This window comes from Meleagris gallopavo, chromosome 7, assembly GCF_000146605.3.
Source record: "Meleagris gallopavo isolate NT-WF06-2002-E0010 breed Aviagen turkey brand Nicholas breeding stock chromosome 7, Turkey_5.1, whole genome shotgun sequence".
Lineage (NCBI taxonomy): Eukaryota > Metazoa > Chordata > Aves > Galliformes > Phasianidae > Meleagris > Meleagris gallopavo.
In genome coordinates, this window is record NC_015017.2 from 12,410,480 (window position 1) to 12,433,606 (window position 23,127).

General features: G+C 36.1%; 1 protein-coding gene across 1 annotated transcript in view; it reads right to left on the minus strand.

The window, feature by feature from the left end:
* Positions 1-23,127, minus strand: part of PARD3B (par-3 family cell polarity regulator beta) — a 353,302-nt gene that overhangs the window by 164,315 nt on the left and 165,860 nt on the right. Inside the window, exons 14-17 of the mRNA XM_031554285.1 lie at positions 21,069-21,198; positions 14,506-14,605; positions 12,298-12,413; positions 387-431 (exon numbers count right to left, since the gene is read on the minus strand). Of these exons, the coding sequence (XP_031410145.1) occupies positions 387-431; positions 12,298-12,413; positions 14,506-14,605; positions 21,069-21,198 (391 nt within the window). The remainder of the gene's footprint in view (positions 1-386; positions 432-12,297; positions 12,414-14,505; positions 14,606-21,068; positions 21,199-23,127) is intronic.

Sequence of the window (23,127 nt, forward strand, 5' to 3'; positions counted from 1 at the left end):
CTATAGAATATTTTTTTGTGTTATCTTCAATAATTCTGGTAGTGAAAGTGGAACTCAGAGCAAGGAGAAAAAGAAAAACTATGCTTTTTGAAGTTTCTATTGTTTAAGCCACTACATGACATGTGAACCCTCTTTTTTTTTTTTTCAGTTTAGGTGTTGCAGACTAAAGAAAGAGACATCTCTTCCTGCAAATGACTCAGCTACATATGCTGCTTGGCAAAGAACAGTACTAATTCATTGCTGCACAACCCAGAATCAAGAAATACAAAGTAATGCCTTAATTTGCAACCTATTTAGGCACCACAGTTTGTGTAGGCTGACTTCATTTACTGACCATCCTACTTTCAGGTTGCTGGCTCTTCCTCCAAAATAGAAGAACAGTTTACCTGATCTGTGTCCGGCCAAGGAACCAACTTTGCTTTCATCTGCCACTGTAGGAATAAAAGAAAAGACACAGAGATGAGAAACTTATTAAAATTCACACGCCTTTGAAGCGCTGTCAAATTATTTCAGACGTGCAGCAGACTAAATCTTTAAATTATAATCATTTGTAAAAATTCTTTTTTTTTTTCCCACCCTAATCCACCTGGGGCACTTCTAAGTCCAAAAACCTGAATCAAAACTCACTGAAACCAATAAAACTACTACCAGCAGTCCTTGTGGATTACAGATCAGGATCCCAGCACTTACACGCCCAAAACTGAGTTGTCAGAAGAGCAATAGCATTTGTAAATAACTCATCTTGCCAGACAAATTACAGGGCATAGGAGAGCTGTAACATTTTCAGATCAAAGACCTCAATTGGTAAAGAGAATCCAGATGTGGAAACCTTCTCATGCACAAGACATCTCACTGACTCATAGGACTCTCTGCAGACAATGAGGTCTCCAAAAAGATTATCTTTCTGAAGGCTTGTGCTTTTTTCATGCTATGATTTATTTTTCAGTTAATCATCCCTGTGTAGAATTTCACAACATCTTGTAAAGACAGATGTTTACAGCAGTAGCAGTTTGCAGACAGACTAGTGGAGGAACAATTTCTGAACATAACAAAAATTGTCATTTCTACTGTACTTCAGTTTATTATCATATATCTCATGAAAATAATTAAAACACTGTCCCAGAGGGCTGGCTGGAAGAACCAATCACTATTTCTTAAAATGAATTCTATGCAAAGAAATGGTGCTAATGTAATGTTAGAGATGATAAAACAAGCACAGGAAATGAATGTCAGGCTTCAAAGCTTATCCTTTACTCTGTCTGCCCAAGCATTCCCTTATATTATGCCTTAAAATGTGATTTCTTTATAGGATATAATAAATTGTCAAGTCATGCTCAAACCACTATAAATGTGAACTTACACATTCTTTATATAGTGGTCACCATAAAAAGTTTGCAGACGGGGTTATCTGCAGCGGTACAGGAAGATGTCATTTTCTACCCAAGGAAAAGCTCTGCAGCAGTTATTGACATTTAGCAGCTATTACCAGGAAAATAATCATAGAAAATGCTCTCTTATACTGCCCTCCCCACCTCACTTTTTACCCAAAAACCAGCACCAGATTCAGGACTGGAATCATGAATCAATACTTGACTGTTTACCTTGTACCAATTTTTCTAAGCTATCAAACATTTCCCACCATCACTAAAATTAACATCGTTAAATGATGCTATGAGATGTAAATACAAATAAAGTAAGACTAACAACTGTTTGCAGCGTTATGCAGAGGTACTTAAAGACAAAACAGCAAGAGCAGTCAAAATAAAAGGTACTGTACTCTTTAACTTCTAAGTTTTCCTAGTCCCCCAAAACAATGGTAACTATTCAGCTTCTTGCTATGCAATTTAGCTGATCCTACAACTCAAAATGCCCAGACAAGGACTTTCTATAAGGAACAGTTACAACTCTTTTTCCTCCTCTCTCCCCCAGAATTTACCTCTGAGAAGAACACTACCATGGAAAACTTTTGTCCTAAAGGCTAATGCTTTGGCAAGTTATATGATTGTGTGGAAAAAAGGGATTATAATAGAAACTGATATGTAACTTCAATTATAGCAGTCACTAATGGCAATCACTGTAATAAATGATAATTAGTTGGGGTAGGCTATGTTACACTATGTAGGAGCTTGAAAAATAATAGATCCCAAGGTTCACAGCATTTCTTAAAACCATGCTGATGCCTGGCTCTGCCTGAAACTAAGTTTTGTTATTAAAAGAGGTAAAGCCATTTGAATTAATCATACTTTACAGACCAGCTTCACATGCAAAAATTAGATTTTAATACTGGAGGGAAAGAAGGAAAAAAAAAAGATTAGGAAATGAAAAATAATCCTACCAGAAAACAAGGTTAGCATTATGCATTTAAACGCACACAAACTGGGGGGCAGAAAAATTGAAGATTTATATCAGTTTGTGCAAAATGTCGGCCTTTCCACAAGACATTTTTCGTTTCATGAGGTATTAAGCCTAGGCAGTAACTTGGAGGGTATCCACCTCTCATTAGAACGGAGTGGCACAGATACGTCTGCTGTTCCATTCATTAGCATCTCTATTCCTTAGGGAACAAACAGAAGATGACAGAAAAGAAGGAAAGGCTAGTGGGAAATAAATACTCATTTCCTTCAACTACTTCATACATGCATAAGTTGAAATTTCTCTAACTGGAGATTTTATTTAGTATCTAAGATGTCTCGTTCCACAAAACAGCATTTCTGAGTACTACTTCGCATGATGTTCAAAATTGATGCAACTGATCAGTTACAACAGAAGTAGTAATTCTCTGGCTTCTTTGCTATGGAAAGAAGCGCTAAATAGGAATGTATTTTTTAAGTTCACAATAATGTTGGTTTATGTTTGCAGAAAGGCACCTGAAAGATTTTAAAGAAGCAAAATATACTGTCTAATCTCAACACTCAAGTAAAAAGAAATATTTCCTTACTGCAACATCAAAAAATAAATTACATTACGAACGTGAAAAATTTCAGGTCAAGAGGATCACACTCAGAATCCACAGTATCTGACTGGCATGTATCAGAAAGACATTTACAACAAAACTTCAACTGCAACTATTTTTATGGGAACACTCTAAACACTGTGTATTTGTGAGCTAGAATTGTTGCACACGATACACTAAAAATAGCAGGGAGAGATCAGTGCAATGAAGTATATACACTCAAAGAAGAAAATTCTCCTTAACTGGTCAAACACTTTACACATTGAAATGTCCCTGAACTCCAGGGGATATCAGTTCATGAAGTTATCAGTGTTTGGGAGCATAAAACACCCTAGTTCATTTAAACCCAACTTCTACTATTTAGGAGCTGCATTGTCATCACAGAAGCCAGTTACATACTCACTGCCAGCACTTTAAAATAATTACTGCAATGGGAGCAATTGATGTTCTACAGCTACATAAGAAAAGCATGTACATTTGAGGGACCAGCAAGACTCTAGAGTATATAAAACAGAATATTACTAAGAAGAACAAATGCCAACAACCAAAACAAAAGGTTAAAAAGCAAACAAACTGTAAGTTAGGAATAAACAATTGTATTCGAATTTCCTATGGTAATTTTCTAGAAGGTTGTTTTGCTTCAAGAAAGCAGGCAGTATTGTTCAGCAGCAGTAAAAGCAACTAGAAAGCATCCATATCCTTTGTATAATCTTTTGGTTGCCATTTCTTTGCCCCACTAAAGATAACCAGTGTAACCTGCATAACTGTCAATCATTTAGTGCACAACAAATCTTATGTGCTGCCTCAAAAAGAGTTCGCATCTAAACACAGCCCAGGTTGAAAGGTCAAACTACTTCCAAACTGTTGTATAGGGAAGCACAAAGAAATGCTGCAGCCAGCTGTGATAATAGATTTTTTCTTTTTCCCCAGTGCAATCTTTGTACAATTATCCTATTTATCCCCAAAACAAGGAGTCACTGCTATTCACAAGATGCAGGGTAACAGTCTTCAACTCAGTATCTTTTTTGAATGATTTGTCACATTGCCCAATAGCTATTTAAATCCTCTAATGAGTGAAAGTTAAATTGCATTTCTAAAATTTCTGTTGGACAAACTAACAAATGTATTTGAAAACCAACTGTAGTTCCGCACTCAGAAAAGAAGCAAACAAGGACTAAAAATTACAATAAACGGGAAATAAGAAGAACACCTAAAAAGAATTTCCTGGAGAACAAATTTCCATTATCAGTTGGTAGGAAGCCCAATACAAAATTTCTTAGTTAATTAACAATGGACATATTCCCAAATCACATACACAAATGGTGCTTCTGTGCTTTTTAGAATCTGTCAGTTTCTGTGGCATAAACATTAGAAAATAAAGAAAGGTGACAAATTGGACACTGTTGTGTTTTTTTTTCCAGTGGACTGTATCCATACCCAGTCCTTTCAGCATAATGAAGGCACTACATCATCAATTAATTTTAGTCAATGATAGTGCCAATGACATAATTCTCCTGCCATATTTATTTCCTTGGTGAAGTGTTTCCCCTTCTAGGAGTGACATAAATTACTCACAGAGAAAGTGTCAAATGCTGGCTCACAACCATCACTTAGAAAACGCTGCTGGCTGTTCTGGGTTTTCACTGCAGTTCTTTGTACAAAGACCACGGACTTTTATATTATATAAATCTACTGAACTGACAAATTTGCATAGTCTTAAAATCTTTTCCTTCAATAATTTCCTCTACTCCCTGCTAACGATAGTGAAACTTTACAGAGCCTCTCCCTGTAGGCCGCTTTTCAGTCCTGGAAGGCTGCAGTGAGGTCTCCGTGGAGACAAACAATCCAACTCTTTCAGCCTATCCTCATAGCAGAGGTGCTCCAGCCCTCTGAGCATCCCCATGGACTCCTCTGGACCTGCTCTAAGAGGTCACTGTCTCTCTTGTGCTGAGGGCCCCACAGCTGGTTTCAGGCAACTAATGAAGGTGGAATAGAAGGGATGATTCATCTCCTTGATCTGTTGGCCATGTTTCTTTTGACGTATCCACTAGTACCCCCACGTCCTTTTCTGCAGGGCTGCTCTCAATCTGTCACTCAGTCTGTACTGATATGTGGAATTGCCCCAACCTCAGTGCACAACCTTGCAACTTGGTCTTGGTGAACTTCTTGAGTTTTGTGTGGGCTCACTTCTCAAGTCTGTCCAGGTCCCTCTGGATGTTTTTCCTTCCCTCCAGAGTGTCAACTGCATCACTCAGCTTGGTGACATCCACAGACTTGCTGAGGTGCATTCAATTCCACTGCCCATGTTAACACTGAAAATATTAGACAGTGCTCACCCCAGTACAGAACCCTGATGGACAACACTACTCATCTCTGGTCTCCCCCTAGTATGTCAGCACACAGAAAGGAAAATACAAATGCTTAAGTTTGCTGTCTCTACTATGTGTTGCTTAAGAATCATCAGTCCAGTTGATGCTGGACATTAGACATGCATCTTTAAATAGAAATTTTTTCTGTTTTCAGAAAATAGCGTTGTTTTACAGTTTCACTGCTGGCATGATACAAATTTATTCACTTTCTTCCAGTAGGACAAGAACCCCTCATTCTTGAAGGTTACACTGCTAATTGAGGCCATCACTGCTTCTTTTATATTTCTGTTGTCCTCTCTAATCTCTTCTCACCTCTGTTCAAGTGAAACCATACAGGGCTGAAACTGACCCAGCTCCCCCACTACACTTATTCCACACATCATTAACGCTTCTTCCACACTCCTAGGGTTAAACCACAAATTCCTAATCTAATCTGTCATTCACTTGTTGAGAACATTGATAGGGAACAGATTTAAAACAAAGCGTTCTTAAAGCTGACTTGAAAATATGACTTCATTATTATCTGTACTTTCTTTTTTATAATAAGTATACACTAACTTAATCGTTATTTTCTCCCCCCTAATACTTCAGTAGTGCAAGTGCCTTAAAAGACTGAGACTAAAGTTCTGTAAGAAACTATCACCACAACTGTGTTACCATGTTCTCAGCTCTAACACCAGCAGTACATCTGACATTCCCAGTCAGTTCCACAGCAAATGTTCTTTAAACCCAAAATATTTCTACAAAACCAGTCAAAAAAACTAACATCCCAACTCATGTCCTTTTGCCACAATTCACCTTCCCCTCAAATGCATCAACACAGATTTGGTGATGAACTAAGTAAACGTAATGACCTTGCTGAAAATCTTTCTTATCATACAGAATAAAATAATCTCATTTTCAATTTAGTCTCAGTGTTCTTATTACTTAATAACTCCTCGTTTAATTTCCTACTTGCAGATCTGAATTTAGAAAGTTATATAAACTAAGAAAACTATGTCATGTTCATTTCTAAAAATTTATTCTGCAAAGTAGTCTCAGAAAATGTGTATCTATTCTAATCTCAGAAAAGATGCATCTGGCAGTACTATAAAGCTGTTCATGACATGAGCTAAAAAAATCTTCTAAGTATTTTCTGGCCCTTGATCCCCAAGACAACCACAGCCATACTCATCATTGGTTTTCCTAATCTTAAGGCATTCTCATTTCTGAGAAGTCCTTCTCTCCAAGAGATGATTGTTAAATTATCATTATAATTCAGTAACACTGGAAAGCCTATTCAAATTCTGACCCATCTTCTCAACAGTGGATGTTCCTATGAACCTAGCTAACTTCTAAAAGCAGTTTTAAACTTGGTTCCATAGACACAACCTGGTTAAAAAAGTAATGATTTTAAAATTGTAAAACACTTTTAGAGACCTCCAAAAAAAGTATTCTTTCAGTTGCACGAGAATCAAATAATTGCTTTAACTGAAGAGCAATCCCCATTAGTTCAGCTTGGCTTTCATGTAATTATGTTTTGTGATATTTATTATAATATCAAATTCGCAATCAGAATAAGGATAACTTGGTTTGGAGCCAATCACAAAAGTAGCTGATAACAGTACCAATTGCATTTCCCACATCCTTCTATAAGCATTAGTTTATCTTTATTTTGAGGTGTTCTAAAAGCATGAACTGTTATCTAATGTACCTCCTTGTAAACAAAGGAATGAGCATATACTTATATAGTGGCTTTATGGCAGAATACTCCAGTACCTCTTATCTTGCATATTCACTTAATAATTATTCTTAAATACATAAATGAAGTTGGCTGATATCTTCAATAAATATGCACCAAGGTCAAATTCTGTTTTAGCAAATCATATTTCACTCACATATAAAACCAATTAAAGGATATTTCTACTTATTCAGGCTTTAGAGCTTCATCAGTTAGAATCTATGGGTTTTTTCTTCATGGGGAAAGGAAGAGAGAGTACCTTGGGATAGCGGTCACGGGTCATTATATCAACATCCTTAAATATAAATCTACAAAGCACTTTGCCTGAATTGATACACAACAAAACTGCTATATACTCATATGGTTCAATTTCATGCTGCTTCAGGTTAAAAGAAGCCACACTTCCATGTTTTTGAATACAATTCCCATGGCTACAGTTATATTCCTGCATAACCTAAATCATTCCTGTGCATAGAGATTTATGGAAAATAGAAGTGCTGGAGATAAATAAAATATTCTTGCCTTCCTTTTTCTCTTCTTTTTTAATACAACACAATAAAATCCATATTGCTCTTCTGTCTCCTTTGTAATGCAGTTAAAAGAAAGGAAAAAACGCTACTGAAAATGAATTCTGATGAACTGTTACACACAAGTTATTTTCTAGAAACGCATGCTAATGTGTGAGAAAATCTGTGTGTATATAAAGAAAAATGGTCATTCCAATGACTTGTATAGAAGATGTTGATTTCTTCATTTTCATCTGCAACTAAATAAAAAAAGTATGACTTACTCTACAAGTGGGAAGGCACAACACCAAATTTATTTCCAGCATTTCTGAATTTGTTTCACTAGCTTTTAACATGGTATTATAAGCATAGGTCCAGATTTGGCAAGCAGTCTAAATCTAATCAGTACAAGTAAGCAATCCAAGTCAGACATTGGCTGGTCTGCACAAATTCTTAAAATCGTGGTAAAAGGACACTTCTTTTTCCTGCTAATATATTCAAGCACTGTCATCCATAAGAAACCATGCAACCAAGTGGACATTTTACAAGTGCCATGATTAATAAAAGGAAATGTGTGGTGGTGTTCTTTTGTCACCAGTTCAAAATAAAAGTAGACAAGGCAAAGAAAAGGTATACCATAGGACACAGGATATGAAGCACCGTCAAACCATTTCTTCCTATTGACAATTAACTTACAGCTCTCACTGTACATGCCACATCCCCTTCATTACAAGATTTGATATGTGGAATGATGATGCTATGTGCTAACAGTACTGTATACTCTTGCATTTCTTCTCTTTATTTCCTGATATTATTCTTCACTAAGGGTATTAATTTACAGTGATTATGATTTTGTAAACAAATGCGACTGGAAAATTGATTAGGGACTCCAAAGTTTCTGGGCCTTAAATATGAAGGACTGCTCCATAAATAATACCTCCTATTTTATAATGTTGGCCCATGATGTCAGAGAAAACTGTTGGTGGCAGGGAAGTAGTAATTCAACCTTCCTACCAATATTCCATTACATTTTATTGCAGTTTGACAAACAGCAGCAGAGGAGCAGCCTGACACAAAGGCATCTGACATGGAAGTATGTATGAAGCAAAGGTGTGACATGGAGTTCCCCCATATGAAAAAAAAAAAGGCACCCATTCACACTCATCAATATTTGCTGAACGTTTCTGGAGATCAAACAGAGAATGTAAGCACAGTGAGGCAGTGGATGGTGTGTTTCAGTAGTGGTGACAGTGATGCAAAAGACAAGCCATGTTCCAGACGGCCATACAAATTTTTACAGGCATGACACGCAGGCTCTCATTCACTGCTGGCAAAAATGCACAGCTAATGGTGATGACTGTTGAAAAATAACATTTCGTAGCTCAGAATTTGCTCTGTCAAGTAATGTTATTGTGCTCTTTGAATCTGTTGTAGTTTCCATGGAAATAAGTAGGAGGCATTACTTTTGGAGTCACCAATATGTATACAACTCAAAAGATAAACATAAATTTTAAATGGGTTTGTATTGTGAATCTATATAATTAAAAACTGGTCTTTATTTAACAAATTTGCCTTTTAAGCATATGTCAGCCCTCATCAAAATGAGAAGATCCCTACTTTGTAATTTCATTACCTCCCTAATCTAACAAATTTTGTATACTGCCTTACGGTTTGCAATCTGTAGCAATGCCAGGATTCTCAGCTTCTCATGTTTAAACTTGTTACCTGCCTTTCATGATCTTTCTTAAGATGATGCCATCGTGTAATCCACGCCACTTTCATCTCATAACTATGCAATCGACGCATTATAAGCATATTCCAAGGTAAAGTGCAATGATTTCCAAGTGGATAGCAGTAAAGATTTCACATTTATACTCCAAATTACGTTAATTCTGTTCTAAAGATATTAGGATGTTGTTTTTGTCTAAAGACACCCAGGTGATTTCTGAACTTTATACCTTTAAGGAAAGACAGGCTATGTCTTTCCAAATCTGTGGTGACATTCCAGTTCAGACACTATTTGGTTTTAAAGGAAGAAACTGCATTTAAGTCACATTTTGTGAAGTCTCAAAGCTTTTCCTCTAGAACTTCTGTTATTTTTCTGTTATCGTATTATTTATTTTGGAAAGGAACAGTAGAACTTCAGAACGCATGATGGCCAGAAAAAGAGGGCCTAGTGGTTATATTTTCAGATAGCAAAAACATCCTTTGTTACCAAATCTGCTATAAGGTTTCTCTGTGGTACCAACAAGTCATTCACATCACCCACAACTCTGGGTGGGAAAGATACAGACAGCAGCACTTCTCACCTTTTTTGTACTGGCAAGCATCACACTGAAATCAATAATGGGTACTCAGCAGGGACGAGAACTTAATATGGATGATGACTGCACTTAAATAATACATGTAATATAAAACTCCCCTAATAACTCCCTTCTCCAAAAATACACTTTGGAACGTACGTTATATGAATGCTCTCTTTGGAAGCAAAGTTTTAGGTACCAAATTACTGAAATTTTAGTTGCATTAGCAGTGTTTATATTGCAGTTCTTTAACTCAAATTTTCATGTTTCTCTTCCCCTTACCTTTCCTGCCAAAAGCTTTCAACTAAAATCTTTTATAAGTAGAAAACTGAACACAGTGTTCACCACTTACTAAAGAATGTCAGTAAGAGGTCCTAGCTTCATTTTTCTACAAAATAGAAATACTCGGATTTCTTTCTCAGGCCTTTTTCCCAGTAAGTAACTAGCAGCCTTAACAAAATGATTAGAATCAGGCACATTTCCTTAATAAAGCAGGAATTTACTTTAAAAAAAACAAACAAACAATCTTCCCGTGTGCAGCTGCATTATATTTCTTCCTCCAGATTTTAAATAACTGTGTCAGGTTTACCTTCAGAATACACAAGTCTATCACATCACCAAGCACAAGGAAGATAAAACATGAGTGTTCACAACCAGACTGATTGTTATCCCTTCAGTTTTACTTGCATTTTCAACAACTACCTTCTACAAGCAACACTTATTATTATTATTTTTAGACACTAAGGAAATCTACACACATTTTTATTTTTTAACCACTACGATTAAGTAAATCAGGTACATTCTCAAAGCATCACGTGTGTGTATCAAAAGCAGATTGTTTATACTGCTTTGAATCTTACAATATGAATGAACACAAGAACTGGAGGAAAGGAACTGGTAGTTCATGGTAGCTCATAACACGCTCTCAAGCACATTCTCATTGCCTAATATTATATTGCTTCTTACAAGCATTCTTTCATAATGACTTCTGTGGGAGCTGTAAATGAGCCCAAAAAAGGCTGTGTAAAGTTGAACATTATGTTTTTTTTTACCTTCCAGAATCACAGAATTGTAGGGGCTGGAAGGAACCTCTGGAGATCATCTAGCTCACTGCACTGCTAAAGCAGGATCCCTATAGTACGCTGCACAGAAAAGCATCCAGGTGCTGACTACATGAAGTACATAAAGTAGTCAGGTCTAAAAGCTCATTTCTTTCTTCAGTACATGCAGTAACATTAAACAACAATAAAAAAGAGAACATGAAAAAAGAAATCAATCTAATGCATCCTTCCTTGTCAAAAGGGTGGAATACAATGCAAAAGGACACATTTCTGGTCAGGTCATGCAGTAACTTCAAAATTGAAGTGTTTTGTCTAAGAAACTGCTCTAAATCATCCTTATTGTGTGTTAGTAACTGTTTCAATTTCCTAGCACTCCATTATAGAAGGACACACATTTAATGCTACATTAAAGTAATATTATAGAACTACTAAATAAGAATCAATGATACAAAAACTAAGACCAAATTTGAACATTTCAAGAAAAAAAAACCCACCTATCACAAAAGGTTATCTCAACAAAATATAAGAATATATTCATTGTCTATGAAAGTCTGATCCAACAAAACACAAATCTATTGTTAAACACACCCTAATGATAGCTCCCTAAGTTACTCCCTCAACACTTTATTCTGAAAAGGAAAGATAAAGGACAAGTGCCACAAAGAACTAAAAGGCAAAAGGCATGCTTATTTGGTTTCTGAATCTTTACGGCTTAAGAACCTTGCAAATTTTTCCTTGAACTATCATCAAAACATGACACAGTTTTCAACTGCAATAACCCCTCAATTTTTCACTCACAAATGCTTTATCAATATTGAAAGAATCATTTACTTTGTTTCACCCAGCTGTAAGATTTTCTGCGCAGCTTTGATGGGTAGAGGACCATAACCTTACCACTCTTCAAGCATTTATAAAGATTTACTGCAGCGCTTTGATTGCCTGTGTTTGTCATTGTCAATGAAAAATATACAACTTGTTTTAAGAAAGTTAGCCTTTGTCCACAGTAGTTTGGCAATCATTTATATTTTATACGAAAAAAACACTTTTACTATTGCTGTTTTGCTATATTTGTAGACACACGAAACTTGTACAGTTATTCTTTCTGCTCATTTTTACAAAAGCTCTCCTTTTCCCCAGCTAAGATTTCAATACAATAGATAGAACAGCCTTTAAGAAAAGAGAAATACACTTTTATTCTTGTATCTAAAAAAGGGTACTCGCAATTAGGATGCTGCACGAGACAGAACACTGTCCCCATCACCACAGCTCCTCTGCAGAACTTACTCTCTGATATTTATGTTTAAGAAACAAAAGCAAGAAACAGAGATGGCGCAGATGTGTCGAGGCTAAAAAGCTGACCTATGTGTCACCCCACCCCTTCTTACCCAGATCCATGCTTTTTGAGGCTTTCAGATTAATTGATTCAGACTGCTTGGCTGGTGTCAAAGATGTGAAGTTGATGTGCTGATCTGCTAAAAACACTGCTGAATTTATGGTAGGGCTGCAGAAAAAAAGATGATGTAAAATATTTAGGCACCAACTCAAAACACAAGTGATCTAATTAAAACATGCACACTATACATGTGTTTCTTCTTTCCAGTTGCTTGCAGCCATGCATTTTAAAATCAGTTATTGATCCTCAAATTTCCTTTGTGAGACTTAGCACCTCTAGTCACTTGTTTTTCATTGCAAATGCAAATGTTTAGTGATAACTGCTGCTTTTACACAATTCATATTTTATTAAGCAGAAGAAAGCAGGAACATAGAAGTACTTGCTAGGGTGTTTTGTGTGTGTTTGTGTGTGTGTGTGTGTCCTGTTAGTTTCATTTTACCACTGCATTTCCAAATAACATGCTACTGGAAGCTGGGGGAAGTGTCACCATTGTACCCCTTCCAATTCTTCTTCATCTGTTAATCTAAAATTGTTCTAAAAGCATACAGCCACCTAACACTTTGGCAGAGGGTGAAGACTGGTGTGTCTTATGTAAGGCCTCATAACTCTCTGAAGAATTTTAAGATAACGTGTAGTTTTTGTTTTTAAATACTTGAATTTGCCTCAAGGTAGACAAATATCTGAACATCTCAAAATTCCATGAGTGAAACTCAAAATAACTTTCCCCCGTGAGGAGTCAAAGCACTTCACAGAAAGACACCTGAAAAATTCCCCATCTTTTTTAGTAAGATTTTTTCTTTTAGTATATGATCAAAAACTTCCAAAATTAAAAACATTCATTTCTGAACTCTTCAATCAAAACAGTTTTACAGTGTCAAAAATTTTCCTGCATTGTTATTGTTGTTGTTGTTGTAGGACTTTTGGTTGGCTCCTTTCACCATAATTCATTCTAAGTGAAAACTGCTTGACTTTCCACAGAAATTCAATTTCAACACAGCTTATGATCCAAGTGGAAAACCAATATAACACTGGGGAAAGAAAGTCAAGGAAGCAGAAAGGGCCTTTAAATACATCATCCTCCTAAAACATCATCTTTTAAGGGAATGTTTTTGCTCCCAGCTTGTTGAAAAATTAGCAATAGATTCTAGAAAACAACTGCAGCTGGGAATTCAATGGAGAATTCCATTAGTCCAGGTAGAGGTTTATGGGTGTTTTTTTGTTTGTTTACTGTGTCATACCTACACGAGAGAAGAAATTATGAAATCACTATAATGAAATTACTGACTGTTAGTATAAGGAAGAATTTGAGGTAGCCTGATACTATCTGCAACCAGTCATTTAAAGATTGGTTTATAACCACATCAGTACACACAAGGACAGAAGTACAGCTAAGGTGTTGAAAGGATGCTCACCACTTTTCATTAAAACAAAATAGTCATGTGGCTATCTCAAATGTGACTGTACACAAAATGAGTAAATCGTGTTCAGTGCTCAGTCTTTCCATCCTGAAAGTACAATAGGCTGAAATATGTCTAACCTGTGCTACCAAAAGAATTCCATGCTCTTAAGTCATGGTATAAGTCACAGCATGAACCTCATCATTTTTACTTTTTTTCTGCACTACTTGCAAAGGAAATACAGTCTGTAGCTGACATCAAGCACATCAGTTTTAAAAAAAGACATTCTTAAAATATCTGAATAATCCACCCAACTCATTTCTAATAGGCAAACTGTTCGTTGTTAACATTTTTTTCTATACATTTCAGCGTTCACACTTAGCAAAACCATTTCCTAAGCTTGAAGATTTCTTAGGCTGACACACTGTGTAAGAAGATTGGTGTTCCTACAAAGTGAATTTGGCTCAGGCTTTTAAAGCTTTAAGTGACTCTAGGCATTGCATCTATGCTTCACTTTTTTTTTTTTTTTAAATTGAGTTTGTTTTTGGGATTCTTTGTTTTACTGACCACATGCTCAGTAGGTGACCCATAGATCTTAAAGAGGAGGCACAGAGCAGCTTATGAGGAAAGCGCTAGATGTCAGAAAAATGTTATCAGCTTATATTAAAGAATTGGGTGACTGTAAAACAATACTACAGATTTTTGCAAAATAATAAGTGATTTTAAAATTGATTAGAACCACACTATCACAGTCATTAATTAGCAGTCAGGGCTCTAAATATGAAAAAAAGATTAACTCCAACCTATGGTTATGATCCTCATTCAGCAGATCTTCACTAGGGTGTGGTGGCAGAGGTGGAGGAGTTTCATTTTCACAATTGCCACAGTCAGACACTGGCAACTCTGAAATTAAGAAAAAAAGGGGGTGTCTGTGTTAAAAAAAAAAAAGCTGCATAAAGAAGTACATTATACCAGTTCACTGATCAATAACTGGACTGGAAGGCCTTAAGCAATTCTGAAGCGACTCACAAATTATTCAAATCCCTAAACTAACTAAACTAGAATTAAAATCATACCAAGCAGAAAATACGCCCCTTGGGAATTCCTGAAGAGTTGATTTTCAGATTTGCATATGTGTAATTAAAGACAAATACAGGGAAACTTTGTGCTTATAGTGAAGTTGAGTGCAAGAAATTTTCACGTCTACAGTACAGCTGCATCCTCACTGATTCAAAGTTCATGCTTTAATTTCCTTTGACAGGGAGCATTTACCATCCTCATGTACAGCAGAGAGCTCTTCTCAACAAAGAATTCAGAAGAAAAAAATTCTGTTATTCCATGGCAAGAAAAGAAAAAGGTCTTTCTGAATTACAATCTTCATTTTCCTGCTATTAAGGCAATTTCTTCTTTACCTCTACAGAAGACATTCTGTTCACACCAGAAAATTACTTCCAACCAAGAAAAACATGAACTACTCAATTAAACCCTCAGCGGTTTGCTAAGCAACAACACTTACATACATGCAGTATTTAATATGAGTGCTGTGCCTGCTGCAGACCAGTTCATTATTGTCCTTGTAAATTTAAGCCTTTCAATATGAGGGTCTGATCTTATAAGAAGTCTCTACATTTTTTCAATGTAGAATACATCTTCAACCCTCTAAAACTTCACTAGAAAGAAGGATATTTAATAATCCTTGGGTTTCAATGGAAGATAATGATTTAACAATTACCTATCACATTTTCACGTGACCTATTTGTTGCATTGGATATGTTGGTTCTTTGTACAATCCTGTCTGAAAGTACTAGCCTTAGTACTACTTAGTACTTAATACACAGTCTAACTTGTGAGAAAAATGCTTTAAACGGAGGGGATTAAGCCAGACTGCAAGAGAAGATATCCATTAATAAGCACACTGAAGTTGGGTTTGTTTAATTTTAGTGAACTAAAAAGAAAACCAACAAAACAACACTATTAGGTCAAGGATCCTATAAACCATGAGCCTCCTACTGGCTGGATAGCATGCCAAAGATTAGAAAAAGAAGGAATAGTCCCAGCTCTTTCCCAGGAGAAGTGAGATCTTCCTCAGAGTAAATGCAAGGTGGGTAGATGCAGAGATAAGTTCCAACAAGGTTTTAAAAAAACAAAAACAAACAAACAAACAAAACAATGAATTGTCAGTCTGAAACAGAAATTAGATAAGCTGCCCAACATTCATGTGCTCTGACTTACTGCATTTAGATCATGCTCTTTCAGGTCTTTAAGGACAGAAAACATCAGGAATATATGGTGAGTTCTTACAGTAAAAAGAATATTTTGAAAAAGGAGGACTTGTACTGTTCGATGTAATTAAGTGATCTGAAAGATGAAGGGAATCAGAAGATTTTACTCATGTGAAATTATTCAGAATTGCCAAAAATAAACTGACTATGAATCTCTGCAGAAAGCAGTGCAGTATAGCAAGCAGAAAATAAAATATAGGTGAAAATTCCATGCTTGTGACTGCAAGGTGATACACACAGGAGTAAGGGAAAACTCTTGACATGTACACAAAGACTATTTCATCAGCGACTGGCACTCGGGAACAATAACATAGAAGTGGGCTGAATTTTTCTTTGAATATATGCTTAGGGAATTCAAAAAGTAAAGAGACATACAGAGTCTTAAGAAAAGTCCAAACACTCCATCACATTCTCCAAGGTAATGGTGTGTTTCATTTTTAAATAGCATGTAAGACTTTCATTCTCCCCATTTGAAAGAGGATGTAGTATATATAATTCATAAACATACTGAAAAGGTGGTAACGATAGTTGGACATTTAGTAGGATTACTTTATCTAGAATAGCAAGCAATAAAAGGGGAGATAAAACGAGTCTATGAAATCATAAAAACTATGCACAAAGTGAAAAGGAAGCTCTCACTGTCACACGCACAGTAACAAGAAGGCTCTCAGTGTAATTATCAAGTAGCACAACTAGGAAAAACACAAAACTGCAGCTTTTCCTGTACAATAAACTCATGGATCTCATTGCCATGACGATGTTTTGGAAACCAAGTTTAAAAAAAAAGAGAAAGAGAGAAATGGGCGAAGAGAAAGGAAGGTATCAAAAGCACGATGGTCTAGACATTCTGATTCAGGAAGTCCCTAAATCATAAACTACTCAATGCAGAAAACATGTGTGATACTGTCCTACCCTACCTACCCCGTTGTCTTACCCTCTTCCTATGAACAGCCTCCAGTGACCATAGTTGGGGATGATGCTGATTGTATTGCTTTATTAAGTTTGATTCACAGAAATTGGTTTGTCACGTCACAAATGCTGTTTAAGTTACTGGGTCACTGGCATTTTTCTTGCAGTAGACAAGAAGAAACAGAAAAACAATCAACTTGTTGGAGAATCAGGAATGACCACAAGGAACTGTATATCCCAACAAAATTAAAGTAGGATCAAACGAGGAAAGATCTTAGCAGATCCCAAGTGACCTAAACAGCTAAATCAGTAAAAAAAATGCACTAAATTTTCAGATATTAAGCAGCGCAGGAAAGTAAATGCTCAAAAAGTAATATAAGAATATATTTTGCAAAACTACTTAAGAATCAGCTTATGAAAGTTGGAGGCTCAGGATTTATTCAACACAATCAGCTATGTGTTTTCACCAATGAACAGGAGCAAGCATGCTGTGCTCACAGACATCTGCACCAGTAGAGGTGACCCACTGTTTCACAGCTCCTATGATGGTATTGCTACCAGCAAAATGTTGCCCACACAGTCCAACTTTCAGTGTGCTGATATCCTCTGTTTGGCTTCCAGAAACAATTAACAAATATTAATGAATATAAAGAATGGGTGCCATTCTTTCCACATGGAGGAGTTCAGTGACACACCTTTGCTTCATACACACTTCCATGTCAGACACCATTCTGTCAGACTGCCTCTCTGCTGCTGTCTGTCACACACAACAAAATGCAACGGAATATTGGTGGGAAGGTTCAGTAGTAGCTACGACATCATCTCTGATGTCATGGGCCAACATAGTAACATAAGAGGCAATATTTTCAGAGTACCCCTCAGATTTGAGTTACTTTGTAAGATACACTTAATATTTATATGCAAAAGCTAAATGTTATTTATAAAATATAACTTTTTAATTTTTCTGTTGTGGCATTATGAAAACACAGATGCTTGTACAAGCTCAGACTCAGCCATTAGTAGCAGCAGAGGTATTTTATGATTATTCTACTACTTACGCAGAGAGATGATGGCACTTCCCTATAACCGTGTATAATAAAGAATGATAAGAAATATGTAAGAATCTCTAATGAAACACATTCCAGTAATCTTTCAGCACCAGAAATGTAAAGCTGCTGGCACTGAAGTATTGTTTCTCAGAGAGGTTTTTCTAAAAAAAGCCACTGAATCTGTGCAACAGCTTGGCAGCAAAAAAAGTGAGGACCTGAAGGCAGCAAGTATTATTCATGCAAAAAACAGAACAAACACTGGCAATTCAATATTGGATCAGTACTCCCTCCCCCTTTATTTAAATATCCACAGGCAAGAAAAAAAATGTAATGTTTCGGCTATAACTACTTTTCCCTAGACGCTAGTTTTTCTTGCTCATGTATAATAAAAGGCTTTTAAAACAGACAACAGTATTAGCAAGCCAAGCTTCAGTGCATTTTTGCTGAGCTTTTAGAAGAGTTTTATTGGTAGGAGCAGTGAATGATACTAGAAATAACTTATTGGAAAACATTAATTGAGAGAGTGACATTTTATTAAACCTAATACAGTTCATGTCATTAAATCGTTGCATTAGATCCAGAATTACACTAAAAATCTCTTCTACCTTTCATTACTATTTGCATGTGATATTGTACCAGCTGGACCTTCACATCCAAGATCTGGATGGCACATCGTAACAATGTACAACTGGGAGCTGTTCTTGCCTGTCATAAGAAGCATACCCTGCCTGTGACTCATTTCTTTAACAGACTGCCTAAAGTTCATAACGGAGTTAAATGAGGTTGGGCATATTCACAGTACTTTGCCTTTACATTTGTCTTCACATTTGTCTTCAGGGACTTACATAAGAAACAATGTACATAACGTTTTCAAACCAGTGACTGGAAACTAGTGACAGGCTGACGTGGAAAGCAGAAAGATTAGCTCTCCAGTAATTAATACTATGGCTTCAAAGTTAGAGAAATATTTCTACAATACACAGGATTACTGTAGAACCAAAGTCTCTTTCACCTGAAAAATTTCAGATTAGAATCCTATTTCAGACGTGCTTTCAGTTGAAAGAGCCTGTGTGGTTCTTCATCAAGACCACATAAAATTTACCCATCACATGCCAAATCTTTTACAGAAATCTCAATAAAATTATATTTCCAGTAGGTTCCCAGCAGTGCTAGAAAAGAGCCTTTGTCATTTACTGTCCCTTCAGAAGCCCCAACCATGCTAAGCCTTCCCTGATGATAGCCCTCAGCATCACTGCAGAGCATCCTTTCTCTGTCCCACAGCCTTTCTTCTGAGGCCATCAATTTTTTTTTCTCCTTTTTTTTCTCTTTAAAATGCTAAAAAAAAAAAGATTTTTTCTACCTTTTGAATTCACTTACATTCTACTCAGGAAAATATAATAATAAATCAAATCTACTGACAATCTTTGTTTTTACTCCTCTAAAAAAAAATTAACTGAACAACTGAAAATAAATCTGAACTCGATTGCTCAGTGTCCATCCACAGCTCTTCCTTTTTTGCTTCCACAAAATATGAAACTGTGTCTTTCTTTTTTTTTAATGTTTTGCATTGCTTGACAGGTTAAGGTCCAATGTTGTACATACCACAGGACCGAAAGAAAAACTATTAAAAATATACACGCAAAATATCACCAATTGTTCTTAAAATTCTTCAGAATAGTACTTCTCTAAGTCTTTAGGCAAATCAATAATCATAAGCCCTTAAAATAAATATTGTTTGCTGTAATACCTTCATACCATTACATTATACTTTAACTAAAACAACAGTGCCTACTGAAAACACTGTTTTATGAATGCGATACAAACTACTCATCCTGATTTTCTGATTACAGTTGGACAACCTTTGTTTAAAAGATCTTCCACAAATTTTGTTTTAAACTTCACTGAAGTGACAGGTTATGTGTTGCCACTAAGCTGCAATGGTGGCACCAAAGCAGTTGCTTATTCATTTTTAAAGAAAGACTTTAAAAGGCATTACTATTTTGTAATCCTTTGGCAACAGCTAACTCTACAGAACAGGCTAGCTCTAAGGATGACCCTTTTTCTGACTACAAAATCAGTATGAACGCCAACAACAGAAACACAACATAGAGCTAAACCAAAAGATATGAGATTTTACAATGCTTGAGTCTAAATCTGCCACCCTTTGCCTGGAGTCACAATTTCAAAACACTGACGTGAACGCAAAATGATTTACCCCAGAATTGCCTGGGAATTTCTCATGAGCTGGACAGTTCAGGTTAAAGGTCCCCCCAGCAGTCATTGTAGTCGTATATGAAATTACTTTTTTGCAGACCACACAGGTTCCACTGTTGTTTACTGAGAAAATCAGGCATAATTCAACTACGAAGAAATCTATTTTCCCCTCCCATAAATTTAACCATGAAGCATGTGCTTGGTTTGAAGGACAAGAGTATTTTTAAAAGCATCAAGATCACTTCAAATATTTAAATTTTTCAACTATCTAGTATCTCGTTGAGTCAGGTACAAATCAGACAAATATACAGAACGCAATCAGAAATGAAAGATAACAGGAAAAGTATGCAGTCTTCAAAGCTTCTACTGGTACATTTGCTTATACTCATACATGCATACCTTCTTTGTACATTTTTTAAAACAACTTAATTATAGGTAAGTTGGGGGTTTAAAGGTTCTAACTTTTGAACAATTTTTTCCTTTTAGCTAAAAATAAGCAAGCATACTTTATGAATATTACACTTCCGTACAAATTCATTTAATTGATAATAACATGGGACATAAATCTAACCATTCAACAAAAAAAAAAATCTTTGAACTCATTAAAGTTATATAGAAAATAAACATTTTGACAACATATATTTTGCACTCATCATTTGTTTTTTAACCAACCTTACGTGTTGGGGCAGTGAGCTAGAAACTGTTACTTAAACTGGAAATTGTGCCAGGAATCTAATTCACAACTTCTGAGTCAGCTCTCCCAGCCTCTCTGTATCTTCATGCCTCAAAGTAACATAGTATGCACTTACTCTAATTAAATACTTTTCTAGTGGCTCTGGATATCAAGGGAAAAAAAAAAAAAAAAGATAAAAAGCACTTTATTTTAGCACACAGAAAGATATCTAAGACTACCTTGTATTCTTTCCTGAGGGCCACAGTTTACAAATTGCTGAAGAACAGCACCATTGCGTCGGGAAATGGCTGCAAAGTTATGACACCCATCACATGCTGATTTTTGATAGACACCCTGGTCCAAGCGATCCTAAGGAAAAAAAACACAACCACACATTGTATAAAAAAATTAAATGTTCTGCAGTATAGAAGCCCTGTCATCACTATGTGCACTGCTTACACTGTGAAAGACATCTTCAAAATGACTGTTGTTGCTGATCATGAAATAAGACAGTATCTAGGCACTAACAATCATTGTGCGATGCACAAAAAAATAAGGAGTGTTTCCTTCATGACCCACAACTGGCTTCATTCAAATTCTCCATCTGGAAGGGCAGCTTGTGACATTGTCAACACAAGAACATAGGCAATGCCAATGGTATTTTTCTGCCAGCCAGCTGGTATCCTTCTCTCAGAGACTGAGTACATATGTTCTGATGATCACACACTAGAGCAGTTTTGCAAGTAAGGAGTTACACCAAACTCCCAAGCGCAGGTCTTCTGGCTAGCAGCTAAACAAACTCCTGTCACACCTCTAGTCAGCTTTTCTTTTGCGGCACTCCCCACCCCCATATCGCCTAATTTATTCTCCTGAGCAGTTGTTCAAAAGAAAAAAAAAATCACAGTTTCTAAAACTGGGACAGATTCAGAAAGACGTTTCTGTACTCATTATTCAGGGAAAACAGAAAACCCACACAGAAGAATATTATGGATAGTTTTCAGAATGACCTTTATAGTTTTCCCATACCCGTTGTTTTGCAGGGGCACCCAATTGGCATCTATTTTTGAACTGCAGGTACATTATTCCAGTAAATCTTACAGTAAGTATATAATTCCTTTAACTACATAGTTGTATCCAAAGAAGAAGTGCATGTATCTAACTCCTACCACTTATTGGTACAACCATACAAGATGCCAACTTGCCCACTGCATTGGCAAGTGAAAACCAGCAAAGTGCCAAACCAGCGCATGAGAAAGGAGTGTGTGTTAAATCAGTTGTAATTTGCCTTTCAAGCTCTTGGATAACTTTTGTTTTTTCTTTTTCTTTTTTTAAGTGGCAAAATATGAACCTCGGCACAGAACACAAGCCAACATAGAGATGGCTTGCGATGAAAATATGGCTACAAATCTAGTCTCAATGCAGAGGCAGCACATGCAACATTCTCCCCTTGTTAGTGCACCACAAGCCCTTTGAAAAGGTTATTTTGAACCTTTGTACAGAAACACATCCAAACACAGCACACAATTACAGTTCTTTTCCTTACTGGAAATTCTTTATTTTATGTAAGATTCCTCATTTAGCAAAGCCCACAATTACTACTTTCTCATGAGTACTACTTGCTAAACTAAGCCTTGCAACAGTCAAGACTGTACCCAGTAGGATAAGGAGCCTTAAATTAACAACAACAAATCTGCTTTTCCAGCTCTTTGATAAATGACACAATCAATATCCCAACAACTGATCAGTAACCAGCCTATTTAGAGTATTCAGCTTATAAAACATAGCTGTCATGGAAGACCTCCATTAGTGTCCTGACCAATAAAAACAGTAATGCATTTCTAAATGTATTCTGCTTCTACCAAGCTGAGATGCACTACTTCAGAAGCTGTTTTGGTGAAAGAAAAGAATGGGCAACAACCAATTTCTGCTATGGTCTCCAGACTCAAATGGAATTACAATTGAACCTAAAGACTAACCCATAAAAATTAATTTCTGTCTAAAATGAATTTGATTCAATCAAGACCTCATCATGCATCCTTCATAGGGCATGAGTCAAGATGATTTACTTTTTTCATACATCTGGATAATATACAGAGCTATACACTTATCTATAAAAAGCAGCCTCATTTTTATTAGGTTTGTTTGGAGTGTATTGCAGTTTTTGAGCTTGTTTGATTTATTTTTTTTTTCCAAAAAATTTGACTATTGCTAAATGAAGAAAACTTGCAAAAGTGTGCTTTATTAGAAGATGAGCTATCTTATGCTACAGAAATGCACAATAAATGAAACAAGGATTTG